We start from the raw sequence: 15,668 nt of genomic DNA, 5'->3' as shown, positions 1-15,668 counted from the left end.
AGATGGAGTTTTGCTCTTGTTGCCCAGGCTGGAGTGCAATGGCACGATCTTGGCTCACTGCAACCTCCACCTTCCGGGATCAAGCGATTCTCCTGCCTCAGCTTCCTGAGTAGCTGGGATTATAGGTGCCTGTCCCCATACCTGGCTGATTTTTGCATTTTTACAAAAGAGAGACAGGGTTTCACCATGTTGGTCAGGCTGGTCTCGAACTCCTGACCTCAGGTGATCCACCCGCCTTGGCCTCCCAAAGTGCTGGGATTTTAGGCGTGAGCCACCATGCCTGGCCCCATGGAACTTTATTTACAAAAAAAGACAGAGGGCTGATTTGGCCTGCTGAGCCATAGTTTGCAAACATGATGCTCAGTGTTTCCCAAACTCGCCTGTATAATGAAATTACCTGGAGGCATCACAAAATACTTATGGCTCTGTCCTACCCCCAAGGGTTGTGATTTAATTAGCCTGTGGCATGGTCTGTGGGATTTTTAAAAGATACCCCAAAGTTAAAAAATAAATACAAAGATCTCCAGGTGGTTCTAAAGTACAGATATATTTAAAGACCACTGTTCTATGTTGCTTCCACAATTATCTTCTTAAATAAAACACATCTAGCCCTGACCTCAGTGTGCATAAAGACTACTAGAGTTAAGTCCTCACTTAACATCATCAATAGGTTCCTGAAAACCGGGACTTTAAACAAAACAACAGATAGCAGGCCCACCAATAAAGTCATTTCCTTCAAATCAGTGGTTATAATGTTAATGAAAAAAACTGGCTTGACTTTACATAATTTCAGTTATAGTCCTAGTTTCCAAGAACCTATCAACAATGTTAAGTGAGGACATACTGAACAAATTTTCCCTGACCATCAAATTCAGTCTCTGACTGATAAATCCCTAACATGCCTTTCCTGACCTCCCCAGGCAGTACTTGTCCCTGGTACTACCACAGCACTCCATTTATTTACCTACCCACTCATTCATTCACCTATTTATTCCTTCACTCATTCACTCTATAGTTATGTGAGTACTCATTACTTGCTAGGCACTATCTAGATGCCCACTACACAGTGACAATACTCAGTTTTCTGTAATCCCAGTGCTTACATTCTAGCATCCACATACACCTCACTTAGCACCAATAGAACTGGAATTAGTATAGTTATTATGTAATATATTAATTGTAATTATCAAATGATTGGCAGCTCCTTGACCACGCATTGGTCATCTCTGTATGTCCCACACCAAAACTAGCCTATAGAAGGCACCAGATGAGTGACTGCTAACTGTACAAATGCAGCCACTTTGTAGGTTGTGTATCCAATTTTTTTTTGTTTGCTTTTGTTTTTTTTTTTTGAGACAGAGTCTTGCTCTGTCACCCAGGCTGGAGTGCAGTGGCATGATCTCAGCTCACTGCAGCCTCTGCCTCTCGAGTAGATGGGACTACAGGCATGGGCCACTGCACCTGGTTAATTCTTGTATTTTTAGTAGAGACAGGGTTTCGCCATGTTGGCCAGGTTGGTCCTGAATTCCTGGTCTCAAGTGATCTACCTAGCTTGGCCTCCCAAAGTGCTGGGAGCCACCATATATTGTTTTAACATGTCTCTCATCTCAATGAGCTCTAGAATGTTCATTCAAGGTATTTCTTCTGGAAATATATGACATATAGCAACATGACAACTTGACTGTTGGGTGGGAAGTCTCCATGGGCAATTATCCTAAGCAACTGCAGGGGATGGAAGCGTCCCTGCTCAGCCAGCTATGCCAATATAGAAGGGATTACAGGAGGGCTGGAGCTAGAAGCAAATTTCAGTGAAATAAAACACTCAAGTAGAGTTAACAGACTCAGGTGAAAGTTGGCTAATTGAAAAAGGACCGGCTCTGGGCTTTCAGGAAATTTATTCTATCCAAATTAAATTACAAACAGGAACCTGCCGTTTTAAGACTTAGAAAGATTGATGTTGAGTAGGCAGTGGTATGAATTTTAGCAAGAGACAGGGAATTAGGAAAGTCAATAATGTTTCGTGCTACAGATGTTGGAAGCACCTGTAATAGCAAAGAATAAGCTCCTTAGTTTGAATTTTCTGGCATTCATTTATGAAGCCTCTGGAGCCTTCAGCTACAATGAAAACATATTATCCTTTTCACAGTGTATGTATTTAGCTCCTGAAAATAATCTTCTTATCTCCTGTTTAGTGAATTATCACTTTCATTTTCCTCAACAAAAAATTACACACTAATAGAGGTAACACTTCAAGAGTTTACAATTTCTTTCCTGTATTCTGATTTTAAAATTGAAAAGTAATCTCCTTACTCTTTGAGCTCAGCCAGTGAAGCTGAAATCCTAATGTCATGGCCCAGTAAGTACAGAGATGTAATTAAATCACTCCACTGAACTAATTCACCAAGAGGGCCACCACTGAAAGCTGTCTCTGCAATCTTAAATCCAGATTCCTTGGTCAGGAGTCCCAGGTGAACGAGGACCTGGAAAACAGAGAGGCATATACTGATTCACACTGAACCACATACAAAATGCACAGTACTGCGCCAAGAAGTGATCAACAAATCCCAAAGTCATGTTTACATCCTAACAAAATCTCAGTGTGGGGAATGCTGTTTTTCTAGAAGGTACAAAGGAAGGAAATAATTTTTCATTGTGGTTTTAGAGAAATAAAATCACTGCAGCCATTGGTATGGCTATGAGTACAAGGTTATGGACAGATAATCCCACCTTTTGAAAGCACAGTGTATTTTTAAAATCAGGATTAAAGGAAGGTAAGACAGGACAACATTTTCTAACACTCTTGGTCTTTTATCTACAGCTAAAATACTTCTAACCTCTTACCATGGAAAATTTCAAATACATAGAAAGTATTGGAAATTTGAATATACATGACAATAGTCAATACCAAAGTAATTACTGTGTAGCTTCAACAATTATTAATGCATGACAAATCTTAATCTATACCCCCATTTTCTCCCAACCCCTCTAGATTATCTCAAAGCAAATTCTAGACATATCCTTTCATCTGTAAATATTTTGGTATGCATTTCTGAAAGGAACAAACCTTCACTTGAAAAATACAACTTGAACATCACTACTATCCCTAAAAAACCTAGTAATTCCTTAACATCATCCGATATCCAGTTAATATTCATACTTCTTCAACTGCCCTTTATTTTTTCTAAGTGCACTTGTGCGATTCAAGAGTCAGAGAACATACATAATAATTGCCTCATATGTCTCTTAGCCTCATAGGAAACAATGTACAGGTGTGTCTGTCTTGGGATGTTAGCAGTCCTTGATGATCACTAGCTAGATCCATTAATCCATTAGGGACTGCAAAATGATATTTTACCATTCTTTGTTTATTAGCTGGAATGCCTCTCTATGAAGAGAAACTACCCCTCATCAACTATTTGGTCACCCTGAGGTTAACTCTAAGGTTATAGATAAATGCAGCCAAACTTGTACTTGGTATAGAAGGAGCCTGGTAAATATTTGAGTCTTTCTCTTTATTTGCCAGTTTTTCAGAACAATAAACTTGTTTTTTAGCCTACTCTAATGATGATCTATGAGGATTTTTAATTTAAAAAAATCATTATAACATCAAAGCTATTTGATATGCTTCAAAATATTGTGGATATTCCTCTTACCAACTATCCAATTGTCCCACCTGGGCCTGTGGGAGGCTATCCAAGCTGGCTCCTAAGTTCCTTTGACATGATCTTAGTCTTCTTTGATAGCTTCTCCGCACGTGGTGCCTGACAAGATTGTTCTAGGCTCAACAGGTACAATTTCTGCCTTGGACCTTAATAAGCCATTTTTCCAAGAACCTCTTATACCACTTAGTAGAAATAGCATTTAGAGACTAAAGTGTGGGGCTTAAGGGACTCAATTTTATTACTATTTATAGGCCTTACAGTGGCCCTACCTAGGAAATTTGTTTTTCCTCAAAGATAAAGCAAATCATGAGTTCCGATTGGTGCTTCCAATTCAAACTCAGGGTTACAGTGTTTTTACATAACATCACCAATCCTACCATCCATTAATTCTTTTCTTCCACACTGCAGATCCCACTTCTCAAAGACACTAACATAATTACTCATCTGCTTTACTCCAATGTTCACAATGGATTCAGAATGAGAATATCAATGCTACCGCATATTACATGATTAATAAAAATGGTTTTAAGATGTTTTTACAGTTTTTTATCCTTTGTGATATCCCATCAGAAGTGTATCGTTTACTGTGTTCTAAAGTCACTAAGAATAATCTTTCTGTGTGCTTCCATCAAAACTGGATGGATATATAGTCAGTTCTTTTGTTTTGTATTCCTCCTAATTTTTAGTTTTTGGTAATAAAATTTCATTTAGCACTTACATAAAATGATTCCAGTGTCAAATCTACAAAGTCAGATATATTCAGAAGTCTAGTTTCTATGGCAGTTTCTGTTGCCTCCATGCTAATCCCAACACCCCTTATTTGACCTTTTTATTCCCCCTTATTGTAGTAAAATACACCCAACATAAAATTTACCATTTTAATGTACACGGTTCAGCAGCATGAAGCACATTCACATTATTGTGCAACCATCATCACCATCTCCTTTATTTTTAATTTTAGTTTATCAAAATAAGAAAAATACATTTTCAAACTAAGAGCAAGAAGCAAATGTATGTATCTGTATATATCTATATGTATACATAGATATAAATTTCCTCTCTCTCTTAAAAATAATGTACACTATTCTCTACTTTTCTTCACCTAACAATACATCCTCGAGGTTACTCCACAGGAATATATAGAAAAATTCTTTATTTCTTTTTACAGTCCACCTGTGCATGTGAACACATGCTCTTCCATACATGACCGTTTGGTGACAGAATGTTTCGTCCTGCTGTCTCACAAATTCACGAGATCTAGGCAAAAGTGATCTATCAAACTGTGGCTTGGGGTCTTGCAAATATATCTTTATTTTCTTTTTCAAACATATCAGATCAGTTGGATTAGGAATACCAAACTCATTTTTAAGTTTTTTAGATGTGGGAGCAAATTGTTCCCTTTGCTCAGTTCTGAAATCAGAACAGTTAAGCTAAAGCCAGACCACCAAATCCATAGCTAACAGGGCATAAAGTCTTCTAAGTCCAGGGGTATTCGAGAGGTTTTCCAAGTCTCTCCTCATGAACTAGAAAGAAACTGGCTCAAATTTAATCAAATTTTTCTCTCCCTCTCCTAGGAGCATAAGCAGAAGCACCAACCAGACAGAGTAACAATGAAACTCACTGGCTGTCCAAAAGCCAGGGATGAAAATCAACAAAAATATAAAATTTTCATGATGATATAATAGGAAGCTCTCAAAGGTTGGATTCAGGTAAGGAAATGGGGGAAAGTTTCCTGATACCCTGACAAAGACAGGTTCGAAGGAAAAGTCTTACAGGCAGATATTCTGCTTGGCTTCACCCAAGAAACTTGTGCCAGACCCTGCTAAGTAGGAGCATTGTAAGTAGGCAAAGGCCAACCCAAAAACAGCTGTACAAGAGACTGAGCAGAATCACCCTGAGGGAGTATCATTTGAGATATGACATTTCTCTTAGTCTTGTTTCTAAGCAAAATCAAATTTTAAAAGAAAACTGGCATCTAACTGCACTGAATTAATAAGAAACTCACTTTCTTCCGCTTTCTCTTTTCAAGGTTCTGCTTTTCTGCCAGGGACTTGATTGCTTGAATCCATGCGTCAGCCATTCGCCTGATCCGTAGTCTCATCCACCGGAATTCTTCATGCTTTTTCATCATACTGTAGAGAATATTAAAATCTGTACGAATTTCCGCCTAGCAACAGAAATTTAATAAAATGAATAGAAGATAAAAAGTCAGAAAGCATAATGGTTTTCATGATGTGACATTTGAAAACTTAAAAGGGTTAGTCAATTAAATTGAGAGCTTCAAAAGTAAGTCTTGTCTGCTGCAGCTTTGACTTTAAGGTCCCAGGACTGCAAATTGAAGCAAAGGCTGCTGACTGCTGATCTGCCGGAAGGGACATCATTAAAAAATTAGAAATCGAGAAAAGCAGCACAGGCATTACAAAGCCCTGAGCTATGTTCAAATGCAGTTTTTATAATGAGTATGCTTGATGTACCTTGAAATTCTCAGCACTCAAATTTACTGTGCCATTTGGATCTACCATAGGACAGCAGACTTCTAAGAAAACTGAAGTCAATTCTTAGCAGGCTGTTTGACAACGTGGAAGTTGCCAAAAAGCCTCTTTCTGTCCACGGAGTTAAACAGGGAAATAAATGTTCATCTTCTGGTTTTGTCCCAGTCCAAACAAAAATTCATTGTTCTCTAAGGAATTTAAGAGCCAGGAATACTACTTTTCTGTCATGAGCAAGTACAATTTAAAATTCAGACCAGAATAACTTAAAAGCCAGGAAGAATATTTTTCCTAATGTTCTAGAGAATAGAGCTGGATACAATCAGTGACTGGAATAACAGAGAAACGTAATAACCAGGATTTATTTCACAGAACATCTCAAACATGCTGAATCCACCTTTTCAGCCACCACCATAGCTCATTCTAAACACTCATCTCTTTTCTTTCTTTATTCCCCTTTGAGATAGGGTCTCACACTCCCACCCAGACTAGAATGCAGTGGCATGATCACAGCTCACTGGAGCCTTGAACTTGGGCTCAAGCGATCCTCTTGTCACCTTTGCCTTCCAAGTAGCTGAAACTATAGGCACACGCCACGCTCAGCTAGTTTTTAAATTTTTTGTAGTGATGGGGTCTTGCTGTATTGCCCAGGCTGGTCTCAAATGACTGGCCTCAAGCAATCCTCCTGCCTCAGCCTCCTAAAGTGCTGAAATTACAGGCATGAGCCACTACACCCAGTTTCATTTCCCTTCTTGACTAAACAATATCCTAGGACTCCTGTGGTTTATAGCATGGATCAGCAAACTACAGCCCTTGGGCTAAATCCTCACTGCTTATTTTTGTGCATAAAATTTTACTGGAACTCAGCCACGCCCCTTCATTTACATATTATCGAGGGCTGCTCTCTCTGTTACAACGGCAGAATTGAGGTGCTGCAATGAGACCACATGGCCTGCAAAGATGAAACTATTTACTATCCGGGTATTTTGCAGAAGTTTGCTGATCTATGGTCTAAAGAATAAAGACTTATGCTTTTAATGGGGCAACAAGTACTTTCACAGTCCCCTTCCGACCTTCCCAGTTTCATCTTCAGCCTAGCTCATCCAATCCCCTATGGCCTTGGCCAACTGAACCATGCAGGCTCTACTCCCAGAAACTGCCATGCTCTCATTTTCCCATATGAGAGATACCCTTTTCTCCTTGACCTTATATAAAATCACTCATCATTTTAAATTCAGCTCCAATGTCATCTTCACTATACAATCTACCCTAAATATTGCAGACTAAAATGAGCTCTTCCTCATTAATTCCCACAGGCCTATATTACAGCATTTGTGACAGAGATGGTCATTATCTGCCATCACCCTTATTAGATCACGTAGGGCCTCCACATCTGGTACCAGGTCTTACTCATATCAGTAGCCCATCATTTAGGAACCCTCAGAGAATTGCTCAGTAAACAAACATATGCTAATGGTTGACTGATTTGGTCACCTAGACTTCCACAGAGATGAATAACAGAAGTTTTTCAGTGTAACACTATTTCAGGTTACAGCTGACATTTCTAGAAGATTCCACATGTATCACTTGGCATCTGACCTAAATGCCCAAGTCTAGAAAGAGTTTTCCAAAATCACTTACCAATGAATTATGATCAGCTTCTTCGTAGGGATTTTTTGCTCTCCAAGGTAAATGAGGACACCAATTTTCAACCTAAAAAACATCAGTGACACTAAGTATGCAACTTCATCTATAATGAATTAATATACAAACAAAGCACCGAGAACAGCTCCTGGCACACAACGAGCACTATGTTAATATGTGCTATTTTTATTATTAGCCAAATTCCCATGCTTTTAGCTAGTATTCGAGATACAAGTGCCCTCTCAGATGAAACAATCAGCAGCAAAGGTCAGAAGAAAGAGATTATATTTTACATCTGTCCTTCAAAGTACTCTACAGCAATTAATTCCTTAGTCATTTAATCCTCACATCTCTGTACCAGAAGGAAAGGGAGTCTAATGGCAGAAAGTTAAGACTGAAACATTGCCACTGGGGAATGAGAATCTAAGGTGTCTCTGTGACCATTTAGCAAATGGACAGGAATGATCTTTATCTGTTGTGGCATATCTGGAAAGGAAATTGAATGGCACTGAAGCCACAGAACTCAATCCTTTATCTGGGTTAGGAATGCTACTGATAGTCTAGGGCTAATTGGTCAAGGTTTCTCTCATTTTCTAGCTATTCACTTCACACTATCTCAAGAAATAAGGTGATAAAACCTATTTGAGGAGGAGGAAAAAAAAAAAAACCTTGATGATCTTGTGAGAGCCATTCTGGAAGATGGACTGTTCTGTCAATGCATAAGGTTTAGAAATTGAGGGGAGGAGGAAAGAGAAAGGAAAAAAGAACTTGATTTTATAGAAATTTCAGCAAAGTTTATCAAAGACTATTAGGCAACTTAATTTCTAGCAAAAAAATGAGAAATGCATTAAAGTTATATTGATGTCTATTCTCTGTCAAAACTAGTCATAATGAAGACAGCATTATCACCTGTTTACTAATAAATAATGAGATTATGAAATATGGCTAACAGGCATTGAAAATAATTTTTCTATGGCCAGGTAGACCTATAAAACTTAATGAGCAGGAGAGTGAGGGAATGTCCTTAAAGTGGTCACTAAGATGGCAGAGACATGTGTGGAACCATGGCCTCATGGGTCAGCAGAAGACAGTTTGCCCTTTCAGTCTCGGTAAGTTTTCCAAGAAACATGTCGGTTTTACTAATCTAGAAGTTACTCATAATGCAAGGTGATCTGTACTATAACCAAAGTAATTGGCCTGATTTGCATAAAGCCATCTGCCACTGCAGATGATCCCAAAGCAATAAGCAGAGAGAAGCAAAGCTCGGCGAGAGGGCGGAAGCTCTGAATAGGAAAAGTGAAATATTCTCTTTTCTTCTTATGGAATAAAATTAGACCTTACCATATTTGTGAATGATTCAGAGACTCAAAAGGATTCCCCACAAGGAAAGCTGAAATGGTTTTTACTCATAAAAAAGAAAACACCAACTTGCCTTGGAGGCCTACAGTCTAATCACTGGGATCTGACAACAACATGACCATGAAAGGCAATATCTGCAGCTCCACAAATGAGAAAAATGAGGAAAAACAGCAAAGAAAAAGTCTGCAAGTGGATGAAGCCTAAGCTGGTCTCAGCAGCATTATGCACATCTGTACCTTGTATTCTTAGGCCAGATTGAATTATTTAGCTCCAATTAGATTTGTGCAAATGGACTCAATAAACCATATTTATAACATGAAGGCTTCAAATGGATTGTAGACTTGATTGTGAGATATTTAATGTCACCCATCCCACCCCCATCCCTGCAAAAAAAAAAAAAAAAAAAAAAAAAGGATGAGCAAGGAAGGTACAGACTTGAAATAAACCTCACACCAAATAAACAACCAAATTTACCAGCCACCCACTAGGATAAAACGTTTTCCCAGGAATGGCATGATGGGGAAAGATGAAATAAGACTAAAAAAAATCAACTAAGAGGAGAGACATGAGCAAGACCAGATAGTGATAAAGTTCCCTCCCCACTCTGCCACTGCAAGAAGAATCTTTCAAGATTCACTGTGATGAAAATACCAGTCCCAGGTGATTTTTAAAAAGATGACTTCCCTACGGAAGCCTCAAGACTGTAATGCCTCTTTGAAACTGATCATTTATTTTAGTTCTTCTTATTCTAAATCACTGGGTACTACTTCCTAAGGCTCCAAGGGCACTCCTGAAAATATAAAATATAGAGTCAGTCCAATTTGGCTTTTAGCAAGAAATTTCGCTGTTATACATGCACTTGTAATGGTGGGAAAATCAATTATGAACATCTTAGCACAGAGCGGGGAGGTGGGTTTTTAAGGTTGTTTTTGTATGCTGTGATAGGATAACTGGTTAACAAAATAATTAAATTATACATAAACCAGTTATCCCATGGGGAGAAGGGAAAAACAAAACAAAGCACTTTTTTCTTTGGGAAACCTCGGAGGATTACCAGGATTGGAAAAAAGCCAGCATTGGCAATAACTCCGAGTACTGAAACAAACAGCTCTCAAATGAGCAACATTTTCCTAAATAGGAACACCATTAATAACATTCAGGGAAAATGTTGCTGAAGGTTAATAACAACCTCTTAATCCCTAACTTTGCTTTGTTTTGATCTGTCCAGAGTCCTTTAACAAGCTTAACCCACCAGTACAGGATGCTACCAATAAAGCTGGACCCCAAGGTGAGCCCCACCTTCTATGGCTCTATTTCAAGTCACTCTCAATAGCTCTTCTACTCTTGGCTCTCAGAGCCCTAGCGTCCTACAGCTGTCTTTGACCACCTTCCTTCACACTGTCTCAACTGTGGCTCCTGGTACTCTCTTACTGGGACACAATTTATATTTCCCCTCAGTATGGAGACACACTGGGTGCCCCGCCTCCCCTCTACCACCCTCTGCCGTCAACCCCATCTCTGCCCAGTTTTTATGGCCTGGGAAAGACCTGCCTCAAGCCCTCTGACAGGGAAGGGACTGGACAGTCTTAAAAGTAGCCTACGATTCACCACTATAAGTCTAAGAAATTAAAACCGTCTGAGCTCATGGCAACACGCACACAACGATCGATCCAGGAGAAGCATTCCTGCAGTAACCTTCAATTGGAAAGCAAACTCTTTGACATGAACTAATCTTTTTAGCTCACTAGCCTCAGGCCACAAAATGAAGATGCAACAAAAACAAAGACGAGCCAGGCTAAAACTTTAGAACATCAATGCACATTCCATGGAAAGGACCCTATAAAATCACTTTTCTTGAACAAGGAGATACAAAAGATAACAATTTGTTTTTTTGACATTCCTCCTCACAGTGATTTAAACTTCCTTGAACAAAAAGGGTTTTGCAGCTTAAACATGAACACTGCGAATCAAAGCATTCTCTGAGTCTCTAGAAGTCTAATCTGGTAAGACTTATTTCCAAGGTCTGTAGGATAGACAATTCATTATATTAAAGGGAAAAAACTTGTTGGCAGATACATAGACAACTCAAGTTGGAGTTTAAAGAGGGAAAGAAAAAGTAACAAAGTTACTGGGAAAACTAATAGATTCAATGTATACATGCATGTTGTTAGATATAATATGGCAAAACTTCTAGTAGTAATGTTCTGTTCTTTTGAAAGAATGATTAGTCTTTGTTGTGGCTTTTTCTTTCACGATTAATGTGAAGTATTCTGTTCTAATGGGTCACCAACACACAGGATTTCATGCTGTATTTTTCAGATGATTTAAGTACAATCAAAACTAAATGAGAAAAATACATACGGAAAGTCTGAGATCGTCTCTGGATAATGGTGTTCTGGGTGCTTTTCATTTTCTTTTTGCTAATCTACATATTATACATTTCACAATGAACATTAAGAGAATAATTTTTAAAGGAGTTATATAAGCATGCCATCACGTATGAAGACTTACAATATGTTGGGCTCCATAACACACACACACTACACGATTTAATTCCCCATAGGGCCTTATAACATGGGTACTATCAACATGTTACCTGGGATGAAGTCAAGGCTTAATGTGAATTTGCCGCTATAACTTCTCTAGTGAGTGGCAGGGCTGAGTGACAACTGAAATTTGTTGTCTCCCTAACCAGGATACATTAGAGTTACCTTTAAGCCAAGCTTAGTGAGGGATAAGGGACCTATTTCAGCGGGGAAAGATGACTGAATCTGGGATCAGTCAAAATGGATTCTATGCCCAACTATGCAAATAACTAGGCATTTAATTTTAAACCATTTGGCTTTCAAGTTTTCTCATCTACTTTAGAGTTGGATCAGGTAACCCTCTTAATTTTATTATCCTATAAGATCTGAAAGACAGAATTTATGTCATCCTGTTAGGCTAGTTGGTCACATATCAAATGAAGACAGTTGACTATATATCTATTCATTTGACACACTGATTACACTTATATATACTCACATTCATAAACATATACACATTTGTTATACTGATGACATCAAATGAAGTTACTCATTAAGGGATAAGCTAAAAAAAAGTAAGCCCCCTGCACTTCTCTCTACCACATGCCAACTCCCGCCTCCTCTACTTTCTAAAGTTTTAATGATAAAATGCAGATAGTAAAGGATGTCTACTCATGTAAGTGCTAAGTGGTTCAGCTTTCTAAGACTGGTCCTCTGCACCAACACCTGAGTTGATTAATATTTTGGTCCTTATCTGAAGAGTTGTGTAGGGGGAGTGGGCTGGGAGAGACCAAGAATAAAAGCTGCGATGTACTAGGAGCCAAGCATGAGAATAAGCCCTTTACACACGTCATCTCATTTGGTCTTTTCAAATAACCTCCTGAGAAAGGCTAATTATCATGCCAGATGAAGAGGCTGAAGCACAGACTAGGTACAGCTAAAGACGGAAATGCCACCTGTCTTGTCCCAGAGCTGGTAAGCTCAATCAGTATTTGAAGCACATTGGCTAAACTTCTGGTTCCTACAGTCCCATAAGCACAGTCCCGTCTTCAATACTGGAGTATCACCGCCTAGGTCTTCTAAAAGAAATCCTTTAAAATGATTATACTCTTAGTGCATGGCAGTACTGTACAGTTAACGAATGTAGCAACAATTCTGCTTCCAACTCTTGCTCCTACCATTTGTTCTATGAAGAAAGAGCAAACGAAACACCAAAATTGGATCACATTCTACACATACTCAAATGCTGCAACAGCTTCTCCTTGCTCTCAGAATAAAATCCAGAATTTATATCAAGATCTTACAGAATCTGACTTCAACTCTTACAGTGTTTGCCTCATTCATCCTGCCCTACATAAGCCAACCTCCTTGCAACTCCCAAGAACATACAAGCTCGTTCCTATCTCAGTGGGGTTTCCAGATTTAGGGAAAAGAAAAAGGGTACTCAATTAAATTTTAACCGTAGATAAACAACAGTTTTTGTTTTAGTGTAAGTATGTCCCACACAGCGTTTGTCACATACTTACACTTGAAAAAATTCATTGTTTAGCTGAAATTCAAACTTCATTGGCTGTAATGTATTTTATCTGGTAACCCTATAGCTCAGGGCATCTGCCTTTGCTCTTCTTTCTACTTGAAACCCTCTTCCTTCTAAAGTGTTCTATGCCTCACTCCCTTACTTCCTTCCATACTATGCTCAAACTTCTCCTTAGAGAAGCCTTCCCTGACCCACTGACCTGGCTACTCTCATCCTCTCTAGTTTATTTTTCCTCAGAGTATTCATCCCTTGTGTCATTCCTTTTATGTACTGATTTTATTGTTTGCTGCCCCATCTGCAAGTAAGCTCCTTGAGGACAGAAACCTCGTCTGTCTGGTTCGTCACTCCATCCCCAGCCCTGAAAACAGTACCTGGCATACAGGCAATGTTCAATTAGTATTTGTTAAGTACTGAATGAATAAATCAAAAAGCATGACTTGGGCACTAAAGAGACTCATGATAATGATACTCTTTTCCACTTACGTGGCGCTTCACTGTTTTCATTTCATTGGAACCTTTCAACCATACACTGAGGGAGGCAAAGCAGGCTTTATCTTGACCTCAATGAAGAGAAACCAGACTCAAAACTCAAGGGAAAGCTCAAAGCCATGTAGGGAAGTGGTGGGATCCAGACAGGGAATCAGGTCTTATGTGTTTCCTATAACACTGTACTGCTGCCCCCTGCCAAGACAGGCAGGAATATTATTAACACAAAGTACAGAACTGACCACCTGCAAGAGACAGAGTACAGGGCCAGAGTGATCCATGAGAGTTCTGCTCAGCATATCGGGGGTTGGGGGCTGGTGTGCAGAACTTAAAGGGATGCTGTAGTAAGTGTTCAATGTGCCACAAAACCAGTAGGGTTCTAACAAGAGGATGATGATGAGACACTCAATAATCCATCCCAAATTGCTGTAAGAGAAGAAAAGCCAATTTTCCCTTACACAGGAGAAGCAGCAAATTCCTCTGTAGCCAACCAGAGATAATGCATAGAGATACTTTCTATAGCAACTCTCACTAAGCACAGCTCCCACTGGATGCTGGCAAAACTGGTCCCAACTGGTCTGTATCCACATGAGGACATTTTGACAATTAGTCACTCAATTTTAAGAGGTAGTCACATTTTAGACACCAATGATATAGCGCCTTTTTTGTGTTTAATGTGCAATTATGCTAAGTGACAATGAGAATAACAAATGGGCAAGAAAGCTGTGCCTTCTAATACAATTGGTTCATTCCATTCTAACAGTCTAATCTGATCCCTTGTATGCTCTCATAATATTAGAGAGCATTATAGTAGTCCCCTCCTATCCACGGTTTCACTTTCTGATATTTCAGCTACCCGCAGTCAACCGCAGTCTGAAAATATTAAATAAAAAATTCCAGACATAAACAATTCAGAAGCTTTAAATTGCTCACTGCTCTTAGTAGTATGATGAATGCTTGCAATTCCTGCTCCATCATGCCCAGGGCTAGAGTAGCTCCCTTGTCCAGGGGATCCATGCTATAGACACAACTCACTCACATTAGTCACTTAGTAGCCTTTATGTTACCAGATCAACTGTCTCAGTATCTCAGTGCCTGAGTTCAATAAAACCTTATTTTGCTTAATAGCAGCCCCAAAGCCCAAGAGTAATGATGCTGCCCCAGTTCAGATAAGCCAAAGAGAAGCCATAACATTGTGAAGGAAAAAGCATAGTACATACAGGGTTCGGTACTACCCTCAGTTTCAGGTACCACTGGGTCTTAAAATATATTCCCCATGGATAAGAGAGGACTACTGTATATTAAACGTATTAATCAGTGCTCAAAACGCCCCTGCTTCGTGTCTCAGCTCAAATGTCTTAGCGTATTTTAATGCTACAAAGTTTACGACATTTTTTTAAGACTGGAAGGGTTAGAGCTAGAAGTTACTCACTCAAAACACAAAACTATTGCCGATTTAAAAAAAAATGCTTCAGATAGAATCATTCGTTCAATAAATACATGTGCCAGACATCACTGTACGTGAGAACAAAACAGACAAAACTCTCTGTGGAGATGACTTTCCTTGTACTTGTTGTTAACGTTAGGTGTTAATGGTCACTCCAGGGCAACTGCACTTCTCTTCCCACTGCCTGCTAAACATCTGTCAGATATCTGCCTTCTTACTCCCTCACTGTCTTCAAATACGGTAAAACATTATTTTCTCAACTTCTCAGTAGGTCCTATCCTGAAAAACTCTATCCAAAACTGACACCATCACTTATCATAAGTACTTCTTGCTCTCTCTTTAGTATTTCTCCCCAGGCATGTACTACAGTCTAGGAGATGATACATCTTACTTTTCTGATGTTGCTAGCTATCTCTGCTTACATAACACAACCATAATGAGGAGGGTTTATTCACTGTTAAATCTCCAGCAGCCAGAAAAAAATCAATAGCAATTAATGCTCCTGGCACTCAGGTTGTG

The 15,668-nt window shown here is 39.1% G+C and overlaps 1 protein-coding gene across 1 annotated transcript in view; it reads right to left on the bottom strand.

The window, feature by feature from the left end:
- The window catches only part of MGAT5 (alpha-1,6-mannosylglycoprotein 6-beta-N-acetylglucosaminyltransferase), a 327,486-nt gene that overhangs the window by 108,860 nt on the left and 202,958 nt on the right, over positions 1–15,668 (bottom strand). Inside the window, exons 6-8 of the mRNA XM_025405318.1 lie at positions 7,793–7,864; positions 5,668–5,829; positions 2,311–2,480 (exon numbers count right to left, since the gene is read on the bottom strand). Coding sequence (XP_025261103.1) covers positions 2,311–2,480; positions 5,668–5,829; positions 7,793–7,864 — 404 coding nt within the window. The remainder of the gene's footprint in view (positions 1–2,310; positions 2,481–5,667; positions 5,830–7,792; positions 7,865–15,668) is intronic.

Source organism: Theropithecus gelada, chromosome 12 (genome assembly GCF_003255815.1).
Source record: "Theropithecus gelada isolate Dixy chromosome 12, Tgel_1.0, whole genome shotgun sequence".
In the NCBI taxonomy this organism is placed as follows: domain Eukaryota; kingdom Metazoa; phylum Chordata; class Mammalia; order Primates; family Cercopithecidae; genus Theropithecus; species Theropithecus gelada.
This window is presented reverse-complemented; position numbering and strand designations above follow the sequence as displayed.